The 25970-nt window shown below is 40.7% G+C and overlaps 3 protein-coding genes and 1 long non-coding RNA gene across 4 annotated transcripts; 1 reads left to right on the top strand and 3 right to left on the bottom strand.

Moving 5' to 3' along the window:
- Positions 1-575: 575 nt before the first annotated feature.
- Positions 576-2430, bottom strand: LOC100136293 (ferritin H-1). Its single transcript, NM_001124547.1, is given in 4 exon segments — positions 576-941; positions 1272-1397; positions 1635-1781; positions 2163-2430. Coding segments are annotated over 4 exon segments (531 nt in total). The 5' UTR covers positions 2265-2430; the 3' UTR covers positions 576-785.
- Positions 2431-2616: 186 nt separating this feature from the next.
- On the top strand, positions 2617-8141 carry LOC118937704. Its single transcript, XR_005035069.1, has 2 exons — positions 2617-2728; positions 7002-8141. It is a non-coding gene; the product is annotated as an uncharacterized LOC118937704 (long non-coding RNA).
- A 1458-nt stretch (positions 8142-9599) lies between these two features.
- LOC110537947 (ferritin, middle subunit-like) lies at positions 9600-11681 on the bottom strand. The gene is made up of 4 exons (XM_021624426.2): positions 11345-11681; positions 10824-10970; positions 10468-10593; positions 9600-9959 (listed from the first exon to the last, which is right to left on the bottom strand). Exons 1-4 carry the CDS (start codon positions 11444-11446, stop codon positions 9804-9806), a joined length of 531 nt encoding a protein of 176 aa, XP_021480101.2. The 5' UTR covers positions 11447-11681; the 3' UTR covers positions 9600-9803.
- An 8347-nt stretch (positions 11682-20028) lies between these two features.
- Positions 20029-22114, bottom strand: LOC118936428 (ferritin, middle subunit-like). Its single transcript, XM_021624432.2, has 4 exons — positions 21774-22114; positions 21253-21399; positions 20897-21022; positions 20029-20388 (listed from the first exon to the last, which is right to left on the bottom strand). The coding sequence occupies exons 1-4, from the start codon at positions 21873-21875 to the stop codon at positions 20233-20235; spliced, it is 531 nt and encodes a 176-aa protein (XP_021480107.2). The 5' UTR covers positions 21876-22114; the 3' UTR covers positions 20029-20232.
- Positions 22115-25970: the final 3856 nt, after the last annotated feature.

The raw sequence follows: 25970 nt of genomic DNA, 5'->3' as shown, positions 1-25970 counted from the left end.
ACAGCGTTCACCATCTTATGTAAAGTAACAGTAGCGTTGCAACCATATGACCGCTCCAATAAGCCCCTTAAGAACAAGAGGCTTGTAGAACCATGCCATTGAGTATTCAGTTCATAATTTGCGGTAGGGGAACTATTGAGCATTACCAACTGAAATAAACACAATGAGTGAAGATTTGTCAGTCAGAGCCGAACTTCCCATCACTAGAGAAATGTGCCATAACAGCTGGCTAACGGTTGATTGACCTCTAGGCTGTCTAATAAACTGGTGATGCAGAGTAAAGGTCTGCATAATTTGTAGGTAACAATTGCACTCCTACGGCACTGGAGTTGACAGCTGGGTCCTTAATTGACATGGCACTATTACAAGGTACGGTAAAGGACAACCTCTGGTGAGAGGTAACATCCTTTATAAAACTCAGGTTAAACTTCTATTGTTATGACCCTCAGCCACTAGTAGGTCTACAATTGTCAGTATTTATCACTGGTATGAAGATGCTCAGTAAAAGAGCAAAGCACCTGAATAGACTGATACAACATCCATTACTACAGGTCAACACTTGGAAAACAGCAACTAACTTCAGTGGTATTTTTTTTATTGTTTTACAAGAAGCCTTGCCTCAAATACAGTAGTGTTGTCAACAGAAAGCTCAATGTCACAGAAGTGTTGCAATTCACCAGTTTCACACTCTCCCATCCCTATAAAAGCAAAGCCAGTAGGATCCATCAGAGAAGCCAGGAGTCCTGGTCTGAGGCTGGAGGCCGTAGCCTGGGGATGGAAGTGGTTTAGCTCTGGCCTCCCAGGGTGTGCTTGTCAAACAGGTACTCTGCCATTTTGTTTTTGACAGCATCCATCTTGGTGAGGTTGGTGATGTGGTCTCCCAGCTTCTTAATGGCCTCCACCTGCTCATTCAGGTAATGGGTCTCCAGAAAGTCACACAGCTAAAGAGGGAAAACACAGGTCAGACAAGAGAATGACTACAGACTATTGTAACAGTAACACACAAGAGCCTGGTGGTAATGGCATAAGTGTAGATAATGAGGTGTCTATTTTTTAACGAGACAAATCCGTTATCAAACACTTATTTACAATGGCATCCTAATGTGGAACAATAGGTTAACTGCCTTGTTCTGGGGCAGAACACATTTTTACCTTGTTGCTGGATTGAATCACAGAGCTGACCTTTGATCATCTCCTGGGACAGTACCTGTATTCTATGTGATACATACATGTGATACATACATGTGATGTGTGGGTTCACCATAACTTACATGGGGGTCAACCTTTCCAGAGGCAATCTTGTGCAGGTCCAGCAGGGCCTGGTTCACATTCTTCTCCAGCTGCAGAGCACACTGCATGGCCTCCAGCCCATTGCCCCACTCATCACGTTCTGGCTTCTATACAGGACAGAGTGAACACAGAAGTGTTAATGACTACTAGCAGATGTTAAGGTTAAGATAAAGTGAACAGTGTTACACCCCTCTCACAGTTTCAGTTCAGTGGTTAGAGGCAGTATGTTTAGGACTACTCCAGGTTCTCTCGAGCAACTAAACTCCGTAGACACTTTCCTCCATGGAGGAAAAATATTCTCTATCAGTCTACAATCTAAATGTGTGTGATGCTCAGGCGCTCACCTTGATGTCCTGGAGTAAAATGCGTCCACCTCTCTTGTTCTGGAAGGAGAGAAGCTTCTCGGCGTGCTCCCGCTCCTCGTCGCTGTTCTCCTTGAAGAAATGCGCGAAGCCACGCAGAGCCACATCGTCACGGGAGAAATAGAAAGCCTGGGTGGATAAACAAAACATTGTAGTTAGAAGAAAAAAAAACATGACGGCATTCTGTTCTTGATGTGGCAACTAAGCTTAATGATAGGGATGAATCAGTCTAGTCCATTGTCTACTTGGTAACCTGACATTTAACCTGTCAATGAGTTGTTACGCGCTCTGACAGAGGTAGGATAGATTCCCAACTACATTTGTATGCTATATCTAACTGGAGGGTCTTAATAGCCTTGCCAAGTAAAACTCAAATGTACTTCACGGAGTTGCGATTCTTGGCTATTAATTGTCTAGGACAACAGACAAATCAAGTGGAAAAAAGCCATTTAGGACCAGGCATAATACACAGGTAGATCAACAACACGGTCATCTTGGTAAACTCCTTACCATTGAAGTGTAGGTGTAGGAGGCAAACATCTCAAAGTTGATCATCCGGTTGATGGCAGCTTCGCAATCGTGGTGATAGTTCTGGCGGATCTGAGACTCCATCTTGGCAGATTCTTTTATATCAAAATAAAAAGTACAAAAATAGAGTTTCTTAAACTATTTTGCTATTATAGTTCAAGTAAGTGCTATGTCATTAACCCTTAATGTTCTATAATGCGGGACGAAGGCAGAGGAGTTCCGTTCAATCACTGTTGAAGCAAGAACTTCTTCATGCGTCTTCTCAGACTTGTGAACTGTAAGGAACCTTGTTCGCTCTATTTATTGTTCCAAACGGAATGCGTCAGTGAAATCAGCCCTCACTAAGCGTAGCCAATCACCTTTAGAATTTCAAAAGGAACTAGGCGGGTCATTTAAAGACAAGCCCACTCATACACATGACCTAAAGCAAAGATGATTTATTATATTGACAAGAGAGCCGAGTGACCACTCTATCAAAGGAAATACATGTGTTCAACGAATGAAGACAGGTAGATCAGGTGGGACCATTCCAGCCAATGAGAGGGCAGGTACGTGTGTGAACACCACGCACAAATATACTTCATTTTTCTCAAAGTTTCCGGAATACCACATGCATCCACATATATCAGTACATTTGTAAAAGCTTAAATATTACGAAACTTCTATTCGATCATAATCCTCAAGTAATTTGAAAGAAAACGGGCTTATCTCACGCGGAAAGATTTTGGGCAGAGTAAATGCTCTCGCCTTGACCTCTTCATCTCGGACTGTTATTTTTTTTTCAACTTTGTTTATTACAAAGTAACATTCTATTGGAAACAACTAAAGCAGTAGTATCAGCTAAAAGCTTAAGCAATGCTACAGTGCAGGTCTAACTACAGAAGTTATTGTTGAAAAATGTGTGTGTGTTAAATCCTTAGAAGAAAATAGAAAGAATTTGAACACTCATTCTAATATTAGACTAATTTAGAAATAGTCCACGTCTACGTTTGATTTAGGATATAAAAGGAATTGAACTTTGAGATGCAGTTCTGTAAACTTCTGTTTCATTCTCTAAGAGCACATGTTTCAATAACATATGTAGCTTAATTGTTTACCTTTTCCAGAATGCAGCCAAAAGAAGAACTGGTTTATCACACTTTTTTAAATATCAGCTCAATTTTCAGTATGAGGTATGGGAATACAGTAGTGGACAGAGAAAGAAAGGCTGGCTTTTATAGAAATGGTATTTGAAGATACACCTTTCGGTTTCAAATTACATATTGAGGTTGACAAATGGTATGTCAGTTGATTACATTAGCCTAGAAATAACTACACAAAATCAGTAGCTACATACATCTAACCACACATATGTTATTAAGCTAAAACTGTGAAGTGGAAAACTTTTTTACAGATAATGAAAATCAAAGACTACAGTAATAAAGTAACCTTCCTAACAACTTCAGTTCAAATGACCTGATCTTCCACAACTGTTGACATGGTGCTTTCAGGGTGCCGGGTTATTGCTCAATACAGCCATGTAGTTGAAACGTCATTGGTATTCATAAGAACTAGATCTGTGTTCGAATACTCATACTAACCGCACTAACCATACTACTTGTGATGTAAGTGGAGTATGTAGTATGGTTATTGGTCCTAGTATATATATAGTTAGCACGCCAAAAGTTCCCAGATGTCATACTAAATTAGCCAAAATACGAAGTATATAAGCAGTGGACATTATTTCCGTGCTTTCAGGGCCCATAATGCAATTCTTCAGAAAACGGGCATGGCAACACAAGTTTTCAGATTTTAAGAAAAGGGCGGAAAATATGCAGCCGAAGTCAGATGAGAGCAGATACAATTTCATTGCTTTAACTAATTATGACAAATGTTAAGAAAATGTTCAGCGATGTAATGAATTTTCAAATAAGTTGCATTACAATTCTTTAGCTACGCTATCCTTATGAACCGCATAGCATATCATTGCAGTAGTATGTACCTTTATGTTAGCTAAATACCTAACATACATTTAGTTGGCTATTAAGACATCAGGCTTAGCTAAGTGGTATAGTTATTGTGCGTTCTCAATGGACATTGTTAATTCACTCTGGCTCTCTACTTCGATTTCAGAGCACTCTCATCTGAGGGTAATTCAATTAAAAGAGTAATTCAATTGTTGCCAGCACCACAGTTACAGTCAACAATGCTCTGGATAACATGAAAACAGCCTAACCAGCTCTGCCAGGGCGAGTAAAATGGTCAGAGTGAGGTGTTCTCTCATTTGTGTCTGGAAATAACTAGCAAGCTAGCCAAAGTCAACCAGTTAGCTTGGGTGCTTGAATGCCGTTGTGAGGTCAGAACGCTCGAGTCAACCCAACTCCTCGTCCAGAGAGCAAAAAGCTTTCGATTTGCGAACGGACAATCTGACAACGCTCTGAATTTAAGAAGTCCCAGAGCGTACTCTGGCACTCTGACACTCCAGATTAAATTTACAGACACATCCGAAATCATATGATGTCTAGCTAGTAATTAGTTATGCTAACAAGCTAACAAGAGGTTGCATAGCAACAGCATCAGCTTCCGGTAGACAGTCGAAGCGCTAGTACGCTCAACTAAAAGTTTACAGTTCTTTTACAGTATATTAAAATGTAACCTTTATTTAACTAGGCAAGTAATTTAAGAACAAATTCTTATTTTCAATGACGGCCTACTCCAGCCAAACCCGGACGACACTGGGCCCAATCATACCTCAATTACAGCAGTACTATAGTGACGCCGCTTGCACTGAGATGCAGTGCCTTAGACCGCTGCGCCATTCGGGAGCCCTGTGAACTAATAGTATATAGTATGCAGTATGTGCTCCTTAAGTATGTAGTATACAGCATGTTAGTATGGGTATTCGAACACAGCTGAGGTCTTCTGGGGCAGTTTGCATCAAGCCTCTCAGAGCAAGAATGCCGGTTTAGGAACAGTTTTGCCTTTTAGATCACATTGAATAACATTACATGGATGGGGAAGCTCCTCCCCCCAGCTTCCACTGATTTATACAGACCCTGGTCTTTCCTGGCCTAGTATGTAAGGTATTGCCTCTACTCCAATTGTTTTAGAACAGGGCCCCCTTTTTCCTCAAATGTAAGCCAAAACAGACTCTATCTATCAGTTTGTCATAGCTACTATCTAGGTTCATTGTTTGTTGAAAAATTATGAAGCTGCTTCAAATGTGGGTAAGGGTCTTCAACATAGATAATCCTTGAAGTATGTGCCCTGCTTTCTGTTACTTTGATCAACTGTTCTAGGCTGAACCTCACTTTATAGCGTAATGCTTTCATTACGAGTGGAAACAAAGTTTTGGAGACAATGAGACGAAGCCTCTTCAGACTGTTGGAAGTGGCAGTAGACTCATGCTTAAACCGGTGTTACAACAAGGGCTGTGACATACTTGACATTCCTTCTTTTTTTTGCGAAAAGGGACATCAGTTTTTGACTAAATTATGTGTCATGCCTAAAGTATAAGTTTGGGTGAGCATATAACGCAAACGTCTAGCATCCCAAAAGTTGCTTGTAACTCATCACGGACAACTTCAGCTTTTTTGCTAATTATCAACTTTGCAACTATTTACTACTTTTTAGCTACTTTGCAACTACTTAGCATGTTAGCTAACCCTAACCCTTTAACGTAACTCCTAACCTTATCTTAGCCCTAAAGTAACCTTAACCCTTAACCCCTAGCCTAACTAATTTTAGCCACCTAGGTAACGTTAGCACCTAGCCACCGAGCTAAAGTTAGCCACAACAAATTGGAATTCGTAACATATCATATGTTTAGCAAATCGTAACATATTATAAAAATTGCAATTCGTAACATATTGTATGAATTACCATTAGTTTATTATAATACCAATTTGATGATGGACATCCACAAATTAATACATACCATACAAAATATATCATACTAATTGGAGTATTCCCGAATATACTTTTACTATGTTACGTCTACTCTTCCAGTTTGTTCTAAGTGACCATATTTTAGCAGAAGAGCAAACAGGATTAAAATTGAAATAGTCAAATAATTGTCTTAATTTCTCTATGCAAATCTCTTCTGTAATGTTCAACCCCGAGAACCTGTGTTAAGTTGTTAAAGTCATGACCGGGTCCATCATGTGACCAGCCGCACAAAGTTATAAACCGTAAGTAATACTGTAAATGATTAACCATTACATAACTATTTCTATTGAAGTTCTGAAGGGTGACACAGTGTTTTTAGTCTGTAATCTTTCCCCCTCATCCTCACTCCCTATTGCTCCCTCCCACTATTTTTTACCAGGGGCGCAACATTGGTTTTAGTTGTGGGGGGGACATATATATATTTATATTTTGGATGGGTTGAACAGCCTTCCCGACAGCTCGGAGAGATCCGCATGGTCCAAAAGCACACCGTTGCCTCGTTTTGTATCACATTCCAATGATAAAACTGGGGAAGGGACAAAAATGCATGTCCCCCCTGTCCCCAGGGACATTTGTGCCACTTCTTATTCCTGTCATAAACTCCTGTTGGTTCTACTACAGTATGGACTGACTCAGGCTCTGCCCTGAATGTATTTCTGCCTTGTCATTGTGACTCAGCATTCTGGAGTCTCAAGCAGAGATGGAAGAGGAAGCAAGACAGCCCACTCCTTCTTTTCCCCCAATGAAAGTTAATTAACTAAGCAGACCACTATCGCATTGTTGTCTGCTTAAGGAGCCCCTTCCTAAAGCAGACAGTGGTAAACGACCTGAGTTTAACTATCTTCATTTATCAACCATCATTGGTCTTGAGGTAGTTCTGTTCTGTTATCACAGTGACAATGGTGGAAGAAGGCGGAGTTTTGTGACTGCAGAAACAGACATGAGGGGTGATGAATGGGTGAAGACCGGCTGATACCAGATTTGAAGAAAAGGAAGAAGGGAAGAAGGAGAGAACAGCAGGAACATATACTATACTATGCAACTTACATATACTGTGTAACTTACTAAGGCATTTTTAAACAAATAGCCGTGAATGGTTGTTTCTGGTGAATTGAAGGGAAAATACAACAAATTTCCAGAAAATGTTGTCAATTTAGTCAATTAGAACTCAAATAGCCATATATTTCTGTATTACTTTAAACTGTTGGTCTAACTATAACAGTTCAGAAAGTCACCACCAATGTCAAAACCCATTATTCTATTTATGTTCCCTTCACCATGTTTGGGTTGTACATGGTCTGGAGATTACTAATTTCTTTATATATATTAGTATTTTCTCTCTCTTTATTGAGATATCAAGTTATGAATGAGAGAGGGGGACAGAAAGTTAGAGGAATACAGATATGAAGCGTAGGCAGGGTTTGAATCCATGCCACCAAGGGTCATGTGTGGTCCAGAGTCAGGAGCATTACCACTAGACCAGAATATGTCACAAAATGTCTGATACTCAATTAACTTAATAGGAGTCGAGGCACTCAATGTCAAGAAGCTGCTGACTTGATGACACTTTAATTGCACTATCAATTAATTAACAAGTATACATGTATACGTACATACATACATGGTTGTAAAGGAAATCATGTTCTAATAAGGTGAAGATTCTATAATGAATCAAATTAAACAAGTATTGTGTTAGTCTAACTGAAAACAGAGAGGCTGATTACTTTGTTGTAGTGAAAGTGAACTGGGATAGAAATACATTATCAATCCAATTAAAGTGATGATGATGCCAACTTTGGACCAACTACATTATGTGTAAAGGCTTGGATAGGCCTATGGCTCAAAATATGGAATAGAATGTGAATGCTGGGCTACTCAATTATTAATTCAAAAATGCAATACATTTTGTGTTGTAGAAGAGTAGTGGCCTGAGGGCAAACCCTTAATGTGTTGTGAAATCTAATGTAATGTTAGTGTTATTGTATAGAACTGCCTTTATTTTGCTAGACCCCATAAAGAGTAACTGCTACATTTTTTAAAATTTTATTTTACCCCTTTTTCTCCCCAATTTCGTGGTATCCAATTGTTGTAATAGCTACTATCTTGTCTCATTGCTACAACTCCCGTATGGGCTCGGGAGAGACGAAGGCTGAATGTCATGCGTCCTCCGATACACAACCCAACCAACCCGGAAGCCAGCCGCACCAATGTGTCGGAGGCTATACCGTGCACCTGGCAACCTTGGCTAGCGCGCACTGCGCCCGGCCCGCCACAGGAGTCGCTGGTGCGCGATGAGACAAGGAGATCCCTACCGACCAATCCCTCCCTAAACCGGACGACGCTAGGCCAATTGTGCGTCGCCCCACGGACCTCCCGGTCGCGGCCGGTTACGACAGAGCCTGGGCGCGAACCCAGTACAGCGCCCTTAACCACTGCGCCACCCAGTAACTGATACCTTGACAGCAGCTAATAGGGATCCATAAATTCAAATGTTGGAAAATGCAAATGAATCAGATGCCATCTAGTAGCCTTCTTGGGTACGTCAGATTATCACAAATATCTGGCCCTGTGTGGATTTCACATGTAAAATATATTTTCAAATAGAATGACAAAGCTGCAAAACATTACCCTAAATATAAATCAACTCAGTGAACACCATTATCTTTTAATTAAATGTACTCCATTTTACCATGTCAATACTTCTAGGTTGTTAATGTTGGCGGCAGTTGTGAAAAGGAAATAGTTTAGTTATTGAAAATGCCATTGCTGATTAGACACTTCTCATTAGGCCATTTTCCCCTTTAACGAAATGGTCTACCCGCTAGAAACTCATTTACTATATGGACACCTTAAAATTGTCTAGCAATATTTTCAGTTAAAAGTATTAAGGTGAAGCTTGGCTGTCAATTACCAAAATGAATGACTTCAGTAAATTACCAGTAGCTTTGCAACCATATGACAGCTCCAATAAGCCCCTTATGGTGAACAAGAGGCTTGTAGATTTATTTTGAGTATTCAGTTCATAGTTTGCTGCAGGGGAACTTTTGGGTATTACCTGAATTAGAGACGTATTTTGTGTCAGTAAGAGACGAAATTCATCACTAGAGAAATATACCATAACTTGCTAACTGAATTACCGAGCAGGACGCAAGGGTTTGATTGACCTCTAGGCTGTATAATAATAAACTTGTGATGCTCAGATTAAAGGTCTATATCAACTGTAGTTACCCATTTCACTCCTATGGACCTAGAGTTGACAGCTGGGCCCTTAATTGATATGGCACTATTACAAGATACGGTAAAGGACACCCTCTGTGGTGAGAGGTAACATCCTTTATAAAACCTCATGTTAAACTTCTATTGTTATGACCCTCAGTCAGGTAATTGTCAGTATTCACCACTGGTATGAGGATGCTCAGTAAAAGAGCAAAGAACCTCAATAGACTGATACAACATCCATTACTACAGGTCAACACTTAGAAAACAGCAACAAACTTAACTGATATTTTTAATTGTTTTACAAGAAGCCTTGCCTCCAATACAGTAGTGTTGTCAACAGATACACCAATGTTACAGCTGTGTTGCACTGCACCAGTTTAACACTCTCCCCTATAAATGTAAAGCCAGTAGGATCCATCAGAGAAGCCAGGAGTCCTGGTCTGAGGCTGGAGGCCGTAGCCTGGGGATGGAAGTGGTTTAGCTCTGGCCTCCCAGGGTGTGCTTGTCAAACAGGTACTCTGCCATCTTGTTTTTGACAGCATCCATCTTGGTGAGGTTGGTGATGTGGTCTCCCAGCTTCTTAATGGCCTCCACCTGCTCATTCAGGTAATGGGTCTCCAGGAAGTCACACAGCTAAAGAGGGATAACACAGGTCAGAAAAGATAATGACTACAGACTATTGTAGATAGAGTAACACACAAGAGCCTGGTGGTAATGGCATAAGGGCAGATAATGAGGTGTCTGCAGTTTATTTTTTACCTAGACAAGTCAGATAACAAATTCCTATTTACAATGACATCCTAACGTGGCACAGTGGGTTAATCAGGGGCAGAAGAGATTTTTACCTTGGTGGGTTAATCAGGGGCAGAAGAGATTTTTACCTTGGCAGCTCAGGGATTCGAGCCAGCAACCTTCTGGTTACTGGCCCAAAGCTCTAACCACTAGATGACCTGCCACCCCTTATGCATTAGCTGCATTGTGTGTGTAGTGTGCATCTGTGGACTATTGTGTGCGTGTTAAGAAACAGGTCACCCAATCCTGTCATTAGTTATCAGAGCTACAACAACCTGATCATCTCTTGAGACAGTACCTGTATTCTATGTGATACATACATGTGATGTGTGGTTTCACCATAACTTACATGGGGGTCAACCTTTCCAGAGGCAATCTTGTGCAGGTCCAGCAGGGCCTGGTTCACATTCTTCTCCAGCTGCAGAGCACACTGCATGGCCTCCAGCCCATTGCCCCACTCATCACGTTCTGGCTTCTACACAGGCCAGAGTGAACACAGGAGGGTTAGGGACTACTAGCAGACGTTAAGGTCAGGATAAAGTGAACAGAGTTACATCCCTCACATCGTTTCAGTTCAGTGGTTAAAGGCAGTATGTTTAGGACTACAGGTTCTCTATATCAACTTAACGCTGGACACTCCATGGAGTCAAGACATTTCCTATCAGTCTACAATCTAAATGTGTTCCTCGATGCTCAGGCGCTCACCTTGATGTCCTGGAGTAAAATGCGTCCACCTCTCTTGTTCTGGAAGGAGAGTAGCTTGTCGGCGTGCTCTCGCTCCTCGTCGCTGTTCTCCTTGAAGAAATGCGCGAAGCCAGACAGAGCCACATCGTCACGGGAGAAATAGAAAGCCTGGGTGGACAAACAAAAGTGTGGTTAGAAGAAAAAAAAAGTGCCGAACGTGACTGGGCGTTATGTTCTTGTTGTGGCAACTAAGCTTGATGATATATGCATGAATCAGTCTAGTCTGTAGTCTACTTGGTAACCTGACAATTAACCTGTCAAGGAGTTGTTACGCGCTCTGACCAAGGTAGGATAGATTCCCGGATTCACTTGAATGCTATACCAACCTGGAGGATCTTAACAGCCTTGCCAAGTAAAACTCAAATATGTACTTAACGGAGTCGAGGTGATTGGCTACAGAAAAGTCAGGTGAAAAGTGGAATTTAGGCCCAGGCATAATAACAGGTAGCTCAACAAAACGGTCATCTTGGTAGACTCCTTACCATTGAAGTGTAGGTGTAGGAGGCAAACATCTCCAAGTTGATCATCCGGTTGATGGCAGCTTCGCAATCGTGGTGATAGTTCTGGCGGATCTGAGACTCCATTTTGGCAGATTTTCTTTAATATCTAAAGTAACGGTACAAAAATAGGGTTTATTCGACTATTTTACTATTATAGTTCAGGTAAGTGTTATGTTATCAATCCAAAATGTTCTATAATGCGGGACGAAGGCAGAGGAGTTCCGTTCAATCACTGTTGAAGCAAGAACTTCTTCATGCGTCTTCTCAGACTTGTGAACTGGAAGGAGCCTTGTTCGCTCTATTTATTGTTCCAAACGGAATGCGTCAGTGAAATCCACCCTCACAAAGCGTAGCCAATCACCTTTAGAAATTCAACAGGAACTATGCGGATCATTTGATGACGATCCCATTCCTCAGGAGTGAATGTAACATTGTGTGTTCTCATGAATTCTTGATAACCGTATAGTTGGCCATCATTGTTCAATAATTGTTTAATCCAAATAATGTTGTTGTCAAACCAGTCTTTTTGATATGGACCCTGATTTAACTTTCATTGTTCATTTGTTTATCTTTAATGGAAGATTCTTTATCCATGAAATGAAGTGGGCAGAGAACAAACCCCTCTTCACATTATTTAAGATAGAATTTAAATATTATTTTGAAATTATCAGTAAATGTAAAAACAAAAAAGCAATATTCACCATAAAGAGACTCATATCTCCCTCACTAACTTTAAACATCAGCTGTCAGAGCAGGTCACATATCATTGCACCTGTATAGCCAAATCAAAATCAAAATCAAATCAAAGCCCATCTGTAAGTAGCCCATCCAACTACCTCATCCCCATATTGTTACTTATTTTTTTGCTCCTTTGCACCCCAGTATCTCTACTTGCAGATTCATCTTCTGCACATCTATCACTCCAGTGTATAATTGCTAAATTGTAATCACTTCGCCACTACGGCCAATTTATTGCCCTACCTCCCTAATCTTGCCTCATTTGCACAAACTGTATATAGATTTTTTTTTAATTGTGTTATTGACTGTACGTTTGTTTATTCCATGTGTAACTCTGTGTTATTGTTTGTGTCGCACTGCTTTGCTTTATCTTGGCCAGGTTGCAGTTGTAAATGAGAACTTGTTCTCAACTGGCCTACCTGGTTAAATAAAGGTGAAGTAAAAAAATAAAATAAAAATATTTTAACAAATTGAAAAGGAATCTTGATATGTTAGGTTTATGTACTCTTCTTTGTATATATTTTGTATTGTTGTGTTCATAATAAAAAAATAAAAATATATATAAAAAATATAAATAAATGATGATCCCACTCATTCACATCAACCTAAAGCAAAGATATGTATTATATTGACAAGAGAGCCGAGTGACCCATCTAACAATGGAAATACATGTGCTCAACAATTGGAGACAGGCAAGATCAGGTGGAACCATTCTAGCCAATGAGAGGGAAGGCACGAACAACACGCAGAACTAGACGTAATTTTTCTCAAAGTTGCCGGAATGCCACGTGCATCCGAAAATATTAGTACATTTGTTAAAGCTTAAACATTACGAAACTTCTATATGATCAAAATCCGCTAGTAATTTGACACTGTTATATACCTCTACACAAAAACGGGCTTATCTCACGCGGACAGATTGTGGGTGGAGTAAATGCACTTGCCTCGACCTCATCTTAATCTGTTTAAAAATTGTTACTTTGTTTATTACGAGAGTGGATAAATTTACTTGTTTTGACTAATTATGACAAGAGTTAAGAAAATGTTGAGAGGTGTAATGACTTTTCAAATAAGTTACGTTACACGTTATGTTTGATGTTGGCTGACAATTTTTTAGCTACGCTATCCTTACGAACCGCATAGCATATCATTACAGCAGTATGGACCAGTATGTTAGCTAGCTACCTAACGTTAGTTGGCTATTAATACATCAGGATTAGCTAAGTGGTATAGTCATTGTGCGTTCTCAATGGACACTGGAAGTAGCTAGCAAGCTAGCCAAAGTTAGCAAGATAGCTTGGGTGCTTGACTGCCGTTGTGAGGTCAAAATGCTCGGATCAACCCTACTCCTCGGCCAGAGCGGCCAGTGTGGGATCTGAACGCTCCGAGGGCGAAACGCTTTAAATTTACGAACGGACAATCTGACAACGCTCTGAATTTACGAACGCCGAGAGCATACTCTGGCATTCCAGATTTAATTTACAAACACACCCGAAATCGTATGATGTCTAGCTAGTAATTAGTTATGCTAACAAGCTAGCAAGACGTTGCATAGCAACACCATCAGCTTCCGGTAGACAGGCGAAGCGCTAGTAAGCTCATCTAGAAGTTTACCGTTCTTTTACAGTATACTCAAATGTAACCTTTATTTAACTAGGCAAGTCAGTTAAGAACAAATTCGGCCTACTCCAGCCAAACCCGGACGACGCTGGGCCAATCACAGCCAGATGTGATACAGCCTGGATTCAAACCAGGTTCTAAAGTGATGCCGCTTGCACTGGGATGCGGTGACTTAGACTGCTGCGCCACTCGGGAGCCCTATGAACTAATAGTATGCAGTATGTATGTAGTATACAGTATGTTAGAATGGGTAATCGGACACTACTTAGGTCTTCTGGGGCAGTATGCATCAAGCCTCTCAAAGTAAGAGTGCCGATTTAGGATCAGTTTAGCCTTTTAGATCACATTGAATAACATTACATGGATGGGGAAGCTCCTCCCCCCAGCCGCCACTGATTTTACAGCCCCTGATCTTTCCTGGCCTAGTATGTAAGGTAGTGCCTCTACTCCAATTGTTTGAGGACAGGACCCTCTTTCTCCTAAAATGTAAGCCAAAACAGGCTCTATCTATCAGTTTGTCATAGCTACTATCTAGGTTCAGTGTTTGATGAAAAATTATGAAGCTGCTTCAAATGTGGGTAAGGGTCTTCAACATAGATAATCCTTGAAGTATGTGCCCTGCTTTCAGTTACTTTGATCAACTGTTTTAGACTGAACATCAGTTTATAGTGTAATGTTTTCATTATGAGCGCAAACAAAGTTTTGGAGACAATGAGACAAAGATTCTTCAGACTGTTGGGAGTGACAGTAGATTTATGCTTAATCTGGTGTTACAAAAAGGGCTGTGACATACTTGGCATTCCTTTTTTTTGCGAAAAGGGACATCGCCTGTTGACTAAATGATGTGTCATGCTTAAAGGATGATTTAGGGTGAGCATATAACGCGAACGTCTAGCATCACAAAGGTTGCCCTTTAACCTAACTCCTAACCTTAACCTTAGACCTAACCTTAGCCCTTAACCCCTAGCCTAGATAATTTCAGCCACCTAGCTAATGCTAGCACCTAGCCACCGAGCTAACGTTAGCCACAACAAATTGGACTTCGTAAGATATATGTTTAGCAAATCGTAACATATTGTAAAAATTGCAATTAGTAAAATATAATACGAAATGGATGATGGACATCCACAAATTAATACATACCATACAAAACATATCATACTAATGGGAGTATCCTGAATGTACTTTTACTATGTTACGTCTACCCCTGAGTCCAAATTGTTCTAAGTGACCATATTTTAGCAGAAGGGCAAACATAGCGTTAAAAATGAAATTGACATAGAATTGTCTTCATTTTTGAATTGCAATTCTTTTCTGTAATGTTCAACCCCGAGAACCTGTGTTAAGTTGTTAAAGTCATGACAGGGTCCATCATGTGACCAGCTGCACAAAGTTATAAACCGTAAGTAATACTGTAAATGATTAACCATTACATAACTCTTTCTATTTAAGTTCTGAAGGGTGACACAGTGTTTTTAGTCTGTACTCTTTCCCCCTTCCCTCTCTCCCAATTGCTCCCTCCCACTTATTTTACCTGGGGCGCAATATTGGTTTTAGATGTGGCGGGGACATATATATTTATATACAGTGCCTTGCGAAAGTATTCGGCCCCCTTGAACTTTGCGACCTTTTGCCACATTTCAGGCTTCAAACATAAAGATATAAAACTGTATTTTTTTGTGAAGAATCAACAACAAGTGGGACACAATCATGAAGTGGAACGACATTTATTGGATATTTCAAACTTTTTTAACAAATCAATAACTGAAAAATTGGGCGTGCAAAATTATTCAGCCCCCTTAAGTTAATACTTTGTAGCGTCACCTTTTGCTGCGATTACAGCTGTAAGTCGCTTGGGGTATGTCTATCAGTTTTGCACATCGAGAGACTGAAATGTTTTCCCATTCCTCCTTGCAAAACAGCTCGAGCTCAGTGAGGTTGGATGGAGAGCATTTGTGAACAGCAGTTTTCAGTTCTTTCCACAGATTCTCGATTGGATTCAGGTCTGGACTTTGACTTGGCCATTCTAACACCTGGATATGTTTATTTTTGAACCATTCCATTGTAGATTTTGCTTTATGTTTTGGATCATTGTCTTGTTGGAAGACAAATCTCCGTCCCAGTCTCAGGTCTTTTGCAGACTCCAGGTTTTCTTCCAGAATGGTCCTGTATTTGGCTCCATCCATCTTCCCATCAATTTTAACCATCTTCCCTGTCCCTGCTGAAGAAAAGCAGGCCCAAACCATGACGCTGCCACCGCCATGTTTGACAGTGGGGATGGTATGTTCAGCTGTGTTGCTTTTACGCCAAACATAACGTTTTGCATTGTTGCCAAAAAGTTCAATTTTGGTTTCATCTGACCAGAGCACCTTCTTCCACATGTTTGGTGTGTCTCCCAGGTGGCTTGTGGCAAACTTTAAACAACACTTTTTATGGATATCTTTAAGAAATGGCTTTCTTCTTGCCACTCTTCCATAAAGGCCAGATTTGTGCAATATACGACTGATTGTTGTCCTATGGACAGAGTCTCCCACCTCAGCTGTAGATCTCTGCAGTTCATCCAGAGTGATCATGGGCCTCTTGGCTGCATCTCTGATCAGTCTTCTCCTTGTATGAGCTGAAAGTTTAGAGGGACGGCCAGGTCTTGGTAGATTTGCAGTGGTCTGATACTCCTTCCATTTCAATATTATCGCTTGCACAGTGCTCCTTGGGATGTTTAAAGCTTGGGAAATCTTTTTGTATCCAAATCCGGCTTTAAACTTCTTCACAACAGTATCTCGGACCTGCCTGATGTGTTCCTTGTTCTTCATGATGCTCTCTGCGCTTTTAACGGACCTCTGAGACTATCACAGTGCAGGTGCATTTATACGGAGGCTTGATTACACACAGGTGGATTGTATTTATCATCATTAGTCATTTAGGTCAACATTGGATCATTCAGAGATCCTCACTGAACTTCTGGAGAGAGTTTGCTGCACTGAAAGTAAAGGGGCTGAATAATTGTGCACGCCCAATTTTTTAGTTTTTGATTTGTTAAAAAAGTTTGAAATATCCAATAAATGTCGTTCCACTTCATGATTGTGTCCCACTTGTTGTTGATTCTACACAAAAAAATACAGTTTTATATCTTTATGTTTGAAGCCTGAAATGTGGCAAAAGGTCGCAAAGTTCAAGGGGGCCGAATACTTTTGCAAGGCACTGTATATTTTTGGTCGAATAAACACAGCAAACAGCCTACCCGACTGCTCGGAGGCATCCGCATGGTCCTAAAGCACATCGTTGCCTCGTTTTGTATCACATTCCAATGATAAAACTGGGGAGGGGACAAAATTGCATGTCCCCCCTGTCCCCAGTGAAATTAGCACCCCTGCTTATTCCTGTCATAACCTCCTGTTGGTTCTACTACAGTATGGAATGACTCAGGCTCTGCCCTGGCTGTATTTCTGCCTTGTCATTGTGACTCAGCATTCTGGAGTCTCAAGCAGAGATGGAAGAGGAAGCGAGACAGCCCACTCCTTCATCCCCCCCATAGGAAGTCATCGCACTATCGCATTGTTGTCTGCTTAAGGAGCCACCTCCTAAAGCCGACAGTGGTAAACGGCCTGAGTTAACTATCTTCATTTATCCACCATTGTTTGTCTCGAGGTAGTTCTGTTCTGTTATCACAGTGACAATGGTGGAAGGAGGCGGAGTTTTGTGACTGCAGAAACAGACATGAGGGGTGATGAATGGGTGAAGACCGGCTGATACCAGATTTGAAGAAAAGGAAGAAGGGAAGAAGGAGAGAACAGCAGGAACATATACTATACTATGCAACTTACATATACTGTGTAACTTACTAAGGCATTTTTTAAAAATAGCTGTGAATGGTTGTTTCGGGTGAATTGAAGGGAAAATACAACAAATTTCCAGAAAATGTTGTCAATTTAGTCAATCAGAACTCAAATACCAATATATTTCTGTATTACTTTAAACTGTTGGTCTAACTATAACAGTTCAGAAAGTCACCACCAATGTCAAAACCCATTATTCTATTTATGTTCCCTTCACCATGTTTGGGTAGTACATGGTCTGGAGATTACTAATTTCTTTATATATATTAGTATTTTCTCTCTCTTTATTGAGATATCAAGTTATGAATGAGAGGGGGGGACAGAAAGTTAGAGTAATACAGATATGAAGCGTAGGCAGGGTTTGAATCCATGCCACCAAGGGTCATGTGTGGTCCAGAGTCAGGAGCATTACCACTAGACCAGAATATGTCACAAAATGTCTGATACTCAATTAACTTAATAGGAGTCGAGGCACTCAATGTCAAGAAGCTGCTGACTTGATGACACTTTAATTGCACTATCAATTAATATAACAAGTATACATGTATACGTACATACATACATGGTTGTAAAGGAAATCATGTTCTAATAAGGTGAAGATTCTATAATTAATCAAATTAAACAAGTATTGTGTTAGTCTAACTGAAAACAGAGAGGCTGATTACTTTGTTGTAGTGAAAGTGAACTGGGATAGAAATACATTATCAATCCAATTAAAGTGATGATGATGCCAACTTTGGACCAACTACATTATGTGTAAAGGCTTGGATAGGCCTATGGCTCAAAATATGGAATAGAATGTGAATGCTGGGCTACTCAATTATTAATTCAAAAATGCAATACATTTTGTGTTGTAGAAGAGTAGTGGCCTGAGGGCAAACCCTTAATGTGTTGTGAAATCTAATGTAATGTTAGTGTTATTGTATAGAACTGCCTTTATTTTGCTAGACCCCATAAAGAGTAACTGCTACATTTAAAAAATATATATTTTACCCCTTTTTCTCCCCAATTTCGTGGTATCCAATTGTTGTAATAGCTACTATCTTGTCTCATTGCTACAACTCCCGTATGGGCTCGGGAGAGACGAAGGCTGAATGTCATGCGTCCTCCGATACACAACCCAACCAGCCGTACTGCTTCTTAACACAGCTCGCATCCAACCCGGAAGCCAGCCGCACCAATGTGTCGGAGGCTACACCGTGCACCTGGCAACCTTGGCTAGCGCGCACTGCGCCCGGCCCGCCACAGGAGTCGCTGGTGCGCGATGAGACAAAGAGATCCCTACCGACCAATCCCTCCCTAAACCGGACGACGCTAGGCCAATTGTGCGTCGCCCCACGGACCTCCCGGTCGCGGCCGGTTACGACAGAGCCTGGGCGCGAACCCAGTACAGCGCCCTTAACCACTGCGCCACCCGGGAGGCCCCAGTAACTGATACCTTGACAGCAGCTAATAGGGATCCATAAATTCAAATGTTGGAAAATGCAAATGAATCAGATGCCATCTAGTAGCCTTCTTGGGTACGTCAGATTATCACAAATATCTGGCCCTGTGTGGATTTCACATGTAAAATATATTTTCAAATAGAATGACAAAGCTGCAAAACATTACCCTAAATATAAATCAACTCAGTGAACACCATTATCTTTTAATTAAATGTACTCCATTTTACCATGTCAATACTTCTAGGTTGTTAATGTTGGCGGCAGTTGTGAAAAGGAAATAGTTTAGTTATTGAAAATGCCATTGCTGATTAGACACTTCTCATTAGGCCATTTTCCCCTTTAACGAAATGGTCTACCCGCTAGAAACTCATTTACTATATGGACACCTTAAAATTGTCTAGCAATATTTTCAGTTAAAAGTATTAAGGTGAAGCTTGGCTGTCAATTACCAAAATGAACGACTTCAGTAAATTACCAGTAGCTTTGCAACCATATGACAGCTCCAATAAGCCCCTTATGGTGAACAAGAGGCTTGTAGATTTATTTTGAGTATTCAGTTCATAGTTTGCTGCAGGGGAACTTTTGGGTATTACCTGAATTAGAGACGTATTTTGTGTCAGTAAGAGACGAAATTCATCACTAGAGAAATATACCATAACTTGCTAACTGAATTACCGAGCAGGACGCAAGGGTTTGATTGACCTCTAGGCTGTATAATAATAAACTTGTGATGCTCAGATTAAAGGTCTATATCAACTGTAGTTACCCATTTCACTCCTATGGACCTAGAGTTGACAGCTGGGCCCTTAATTGATATGGCACTATTACAAGATACGGTAAAGGACACCCTCTGTGGTGAGAGGTAACATCCTTTATAAAACCTCATGTTAAACTTCTATTGTTATGACCCTCAGTCAGGTAATTGTCAGTATTCACCACTGGTATGAAGATGCTCAGTAAAAGAGCAAAGAACCTCAATAGACTGATACAACATCCATTACTACAGGTCAACACTTAGAAAACAGCAACAAACTTAACTGATATTTTTAATTGTTTTACAAGAAGCCTTGCCTCCAATACAGTAGTGTTGTCAACAGATACACCAATGTTACAGCTGTGTTGCACTGCACCAGTTTAACACTCTCCCCTATAAATGTAAAGCCAGTAGGATCCATCAGAGAAGCCAGGAGTCCTGGTCTGAGGCTGGAGGCCGTAGCCTGGGGATGGAAGTGGTTTAGCTCTGGCCTCCCAGGGTGTGCTTGTCAAACAGGTACTCTGCCATCTTGTTTTTGACAGCATCCATCTTGGTGAGGTTGGTGATGTGGTCTCCCAGCTTCTTAATGGCCTCCACCTGCTCATTCAGGTAATGGGTCTCCAGGAAGTCACACAGCTAAAGAGGGATAACACAGGTCAGAAAAGATAATGACTACAGACTATTGTAGATAGAGTAACACACAAGAGCCTGGTGGTAATGGCATAAGGGCAGATAATGAGGTGTCTGCAGTTTATTTTTTACCTAGACAAGTCAGATAACAAATTCCTATTTACAATGACATCCTAACGTGGCACAGTGGGTTAATCAGGGGCAGAAGAGATTTTTACCTTGGTGGGTTAATCAGGGGCAGAAGAGATTTTTACCTTGGCAGCTCAGGGATTCGAGCCAGCAACCTTCTGGTTACTGGCCCAAAGCTCTAACCACTAGATGACCTGCCACCCCTTATGCATTAGCTGCATTGTGTGTGTAGTGTGCATCTGTGGACTATTGTGTGCGTGTTAAGAAACAGGTCACCCAATCCTGTCATTAGTTATCAGAGCTACAACAACCTGATCATCTCTTGAGACAGTACCTGTATTCTATGTGATACATACATGTGATGTGTGGTTTCACCATAACTTACATGGGGGTCAACCTTTCCAGAGGCAATCTTGTGCAGGTCCAGCAGGGCCTGGTTCACATTCTTCTCCAGCTGCAGAGCACACTGCATGGCCTCCAGCCCATTGCCCCACTCATCACGTTCTGGCTTCTACACAGGCCAGAGTGAACACAGGAGGGTTAGGGACTACTAGCAGACGTTAAGGTCAGGATAAAGTGAACAGAGTTACATCCCTCACATCGTTTCAGTTCAGTGGTTAAAGGCAGTATGTTTAGGACTACAGGTTCTCTATATCAACTTAACGCTGGACACTCCATGGAGTCAAGACATTTCCTATCAGTCTACAATCTAAATGTGTTCCTCGATGCTCAGGCGCTCACCTTGATGTCCTGGAGTAAAATGCGTCCACCTCTCTTGTTCTGGAAGGAGAGTAGCTTGTCGGCGTGCTCTCGCTCCTCGTCGCTGTTCTCCTTGAAGAAATGCGCGAAGCCAGACAGAGCCACATCGTCACGGGAGAAATAGAAAGCCTGGGTGGATAAACAAAAGTGTGGTTAGAAGAAAAAAAAAGTGCCGAACGTGACTGGGCGTTATGTTCTTGTTGTGGCAACTAAGCTTGATGATATATGCATGAATCAGTCTAGTCTGTAGTCTACTTGGTAACCTGACAATTAACCTGTCAAGGAGTTGTTACGCGCTCTGACCAAGGTAGGATAGATTCCCGGCTTCACTTGAATGCTATACCAACCTGGAGGATCTTAATAGCCTTGCCAAGTAAAACTCAAATATGTACGTAACGGAGTCGAGGTGATTGGCTACAGAAAAGTCAGGTGAAAAGTGGAATTTAGGCCCAGGCATAATAACAGGTAGCTCAACAAAACGGTCATCTTGGTAGACTCCTTACCATTGAAGTGTAGGTGTAGGAGGCAAACATCTCCAAGTTGATCATCCGGTTGATGGCAGCTTCGCAATCGTGGTGATAGTTCTGGCGGATCTGAGACTCCATTTTGGCAGATTTTCTTTAATATCTAAAGTAACGGTACAAAAATAGGGTTTATTCGACTATTTTGCTATTATAGTTCAGGTAAGTGTTATGTTATCAATCCAAAATGCGGGACGAAGGCAGAGGAGTTCCGTTCAATCACTGTTGAAGCAAGAACTTCTTCATGCGTCTTCTCAGACTTGTGAACTGGAAGGAGCCTTGTTCGCTCTATTTATTGTTCCAAACGGAATGCGTCAGTGAAATCCACCCTCACAAAGCATAGCCAATCACCTTTAGAAATTCAACAGGAACTATGCGGATCATTTGATGACGATCCCATTCCTCAGGAGTGAATGTAACATTGGGTGTTCTCATGAATTCTTGATAATTGTTCAATAATTGTTTAATCCAAATAATGTTGTTGTCAAACCAGTTTTGGAAAAATAAATACTTGTTTTTGTGTTTTAAGTCTTTCTTATTCCATATTGTATACTTATGTTCTTTTGTCAGAAGATTTTGGAGTGAGTTAGAAGATTTTATCTTAAAGAGAAAACTGTTAATGTTAATCTGAGAGACTATGATATTATGTTTTTTGATATGGACCCTGATTTAACTTTCATTGTTCATTTGTTTATCTTTAATGGAAGATTCTTTATCCATGAAATGAAGTGGGCAGAGAACAAACCCCCTCTTCACATTATTTAAGATGTAATGCGATGTAATGACTTTTCAAATAAGTTCCGTTACACGTTATGTCTGATGTTGGCTGACAATGTTTTAGCTACGCTATCCTTACGAACCGCATAGCATATCATTACAGCAGTATGTACCAACCAGTATGTTAGCTAGCTACCTAACGTTAGTTGGCTATTAATACATGAGAATTAGCTAAGTGGTATAGTCATTGTGCGTTCTCAATGGACACTGGAAGTAGCTAGCCAAAGTTAGCCAGTTAGCTTGGGTTCTTGACTGCCGTTGAGGTCAAAATGCTCGGATCAACCCTACTCCTCGGCCAGAGCGGCCAGTGTGGGATCTGAACGCTCCGAGGGCGAAACGCTTTACATTTACGAACGGACAATCTGACAACGCTCTGAATTTACGAACGCCGAGAGCATACTCTGGCATTCCAGATTTAATTTACAAACACACCCGAAATCGTATGATGTCTAGCTAGTAATTAGTTATGCTATAACGTGTAACGTTGCATAGCAACACCATCAGCTTCCGGTAGACTGGCGAAGCGAAAGTAAGCTCATCTAGAAGTTTACCGTTCTTTTACAGTATACTCAAATGTAACCTTTATTTAACTAGGCAAGTCAGTTAACCTGTTAGAGCTCTAGGGGCGCTATTTCATTTTTGGATAAAAAACGTTCCCGTTTTAAGCGCGATATTTTGTCACGACTATGCATATTCTTGACAGTTTTGGAAAGAAAACACTCTGAAGTTTCAGAATCTGCAAAGATTTTGTCTGTAAATGCCCCAGAACTCATTCTACAGGCGAAACCAAGATGATGCATCACCCAGGAATTAGCAGAATTTCTGAAGCTCTGTTTTCCATTCTCTCCTTATATGGCTGTGATTGCGCAACGAATGAGCCTACACTTTCTGTCGTTCGCCCAAGGTCTTAGCAGCATTGTGACGTATTTGTAGGCATATCATTGGAAGATTGACCATAAGAGACTACATTTTCCAAGTGTCCGCCTGGTGTCCTGCGTCGAATTCGGTGCGCAATTGCCAGCTGCTTCTACTTTACCATTTGATTCAGGGGAGAAAGCATGTGTCCAAGAACGATGTATCAATGAAGAGATATGTGAAAAACACCTTGATGATTGATTCTAAACAACGTTTGCCATGTTTTCAGTCGATATTATGGAGTTAATTTGGAAAAAAGTTCGTGTTTTGAGGACTGAATTTTCGGATTTTTTTTGGTAGCCAAATGTGATGTATAAAACGGAGCTATTTCTAATACACAAGGAATCTTTTTGGAAAAACTGAGCATCTGCTATCTAACTGAGAGTATCCTCATTGAAAACATCAGAAGTTCTTCAAAGGTAAATGATTTTATTTGAAGGCTTTTATGTTTTTGTTAATGTTGCGTGCTGGATGCTAACGCTAATGCTAACGCTAAATGCTAACGCGAAATGCTAACGCTAGCTAGCTACTTTTACACAAATGATTGTTTTCCTATGGTTGAGAAGCATATTTTGAAAATCTGAGATGACAGTGTTGTTTACAAAAGGCTAAGCTTGAGAGATGGCATATTTATTTCATTTCATTTGCGATTTTCATAAATAGTTAACGTTGTGTTATGCTAATGAGCTTACTGATAGATTTACACAATCCTGGATACAGGGGTTTTTTCATAGCTAAACGTGACGCAGAAAACGGAGCGATTTGTCCTAAACAAATAATCTTTCAGGAAAAACTGAACATTTGCTATCAGAGTCTCCTCATTGAAAACATCTGAAGTTCTTCAAAGGTAAATGATTTTATTTGAATGCTTTTCTGTTTTTTTGTGTAAATGTTGCCAGCTGAATGCTAATGCTAAATGCTACGTTAGCCATCAATACTGTTACACAAATGCTTGTTTTGCAATGGTTGAGAAGCATATTTTGAAAATCTGAGATGACAGTGTTGTTAACAAAAGGCTAAGCTTGAGAGCTAGCATATTTATTTCATTTCATTTGCGATTTTCATGAATAGTTAACGTTGCGTTATGGTAATGAGCTTGAGTCTGTATTCACGATCCCGGATCCGGGATGGGGAGATCAGAAAGGTTAAGAACAAATTCGGCCTACTCCAGCCAAACCCGGACGACGCTGGGCCAATCACAGCCAGATGTGATACAGCCTGGATTCAAACCAGGTTCTAAAGTGATGCCGCTTGCACTGGGATGCGGTGACTTAGACTGCTGCGTCACTCGGGAGCCCTATGAACTAATAGTATGCAGTATGTATGTAGTATACAGTATGTTAGAATGGGTAATCGGACACTACTTAGGTCTTCTGGGGCAGTATGCATCAAGCCTCTCAAAGTAAGAGTGCCGATTTAGGATCAGTTTAGCCTTTTAGATCACATTGAATAACATTACATGGATGGGGAAGCTCCTCCCCCCAGCCGCCACTGATTTTACAGCCCCTGATCTTTCCTGGCCTAGTATGTAAGGTAGTGCCTCTACTCCAACTGTTTGAGGACAGGACCCCTTTCACCTAAAATGTAAGCCAAAACAGGCTCTATCTATCAGTTTGTTTAATCTGGTGTTACAAAAAGGGCTGTGACATACTTGGCATTCTTCACCTGTTGACTAAATGATGTGTCATGCTTAAAGGATAATTTAGGGTGAGCATATAACGCGAACGTCTAGCATCACAAAGGTTGCCCTTTAACCTAACTCCTAACCTTAACCTTAGACCTAACCTTAACCCCTAGCCTAGCTAATTTCAGCCACCTAGCTAACGCTAGCGCCTAGCCACCGAGCTAACGTTAGCCACAACAAATTGGAATTCGTAAGATATATGTTTAGCAAATCGTAACATATTGTAAAAATTGCAATTAGTAAAATATAATACGATGTTGATGATGTACATCCACAAATTAATAAATACCATACAAAACATATCATACTAATGGGAGTATCCTGAATTTACTTTTACTATGTTACGTCTACCCCTGAGTCCAGATTGTTCTAAGTGACCATATTTTAGCAGAAGGGCAAACGTAGCATTAAAAATGAAATTGACATAGAATTGTCTTCATTTTTTAATGCAATTATTTTCTGTAATGTTCAAAACCGAGAACGTGTGTTAAGTTGTTAAAGTCATGACAGGGTCCATCATGTGACCAGCTGCACAAAGTTATAAACACTAAGTAATACTGTAAATGATTAACCATTACATAACTCTTTCTATTTAAGTTCTGAAGGGTGACACAGTGTTTTTAGTCTGTACTCTTTCCCCCTTCCCCTCTCTCCCAATTGCTCCCTCCCACTATTTTTACCAGGGGAGCAACATTGGTTTTAGATGTGGAGGGGACATATATATTTATATATTTTTGGGGTCGAATAAACACAGCAAACAGCCTACCCGACTGCTCGGAGGCATCTGCATGGTTCAAAAGCAC

The sequence above is a fragment of the Oncorhynchus mykiss genome, chromosome 12, assembly GCF_013265735.2.
Source record: "Oncorhynchus mykiss isolate Arlee chromosome 12, USDA_OmykA_1.1, whole genome shotgun sequence".
Classification (NCBI taxonomy): domain Eukaryota; kingdom Metazoa; phylum Chordata; class Actinopteri; order Salmoniformes; family Salmonidae; genus Oncorhynchus; species Oncorhynchus mykiss.
The sequence above is the reverse complement of the archived record's forward strand: the minus strand, read 5'-3'. Positions and strand labels throughout refer to the sequence as shown.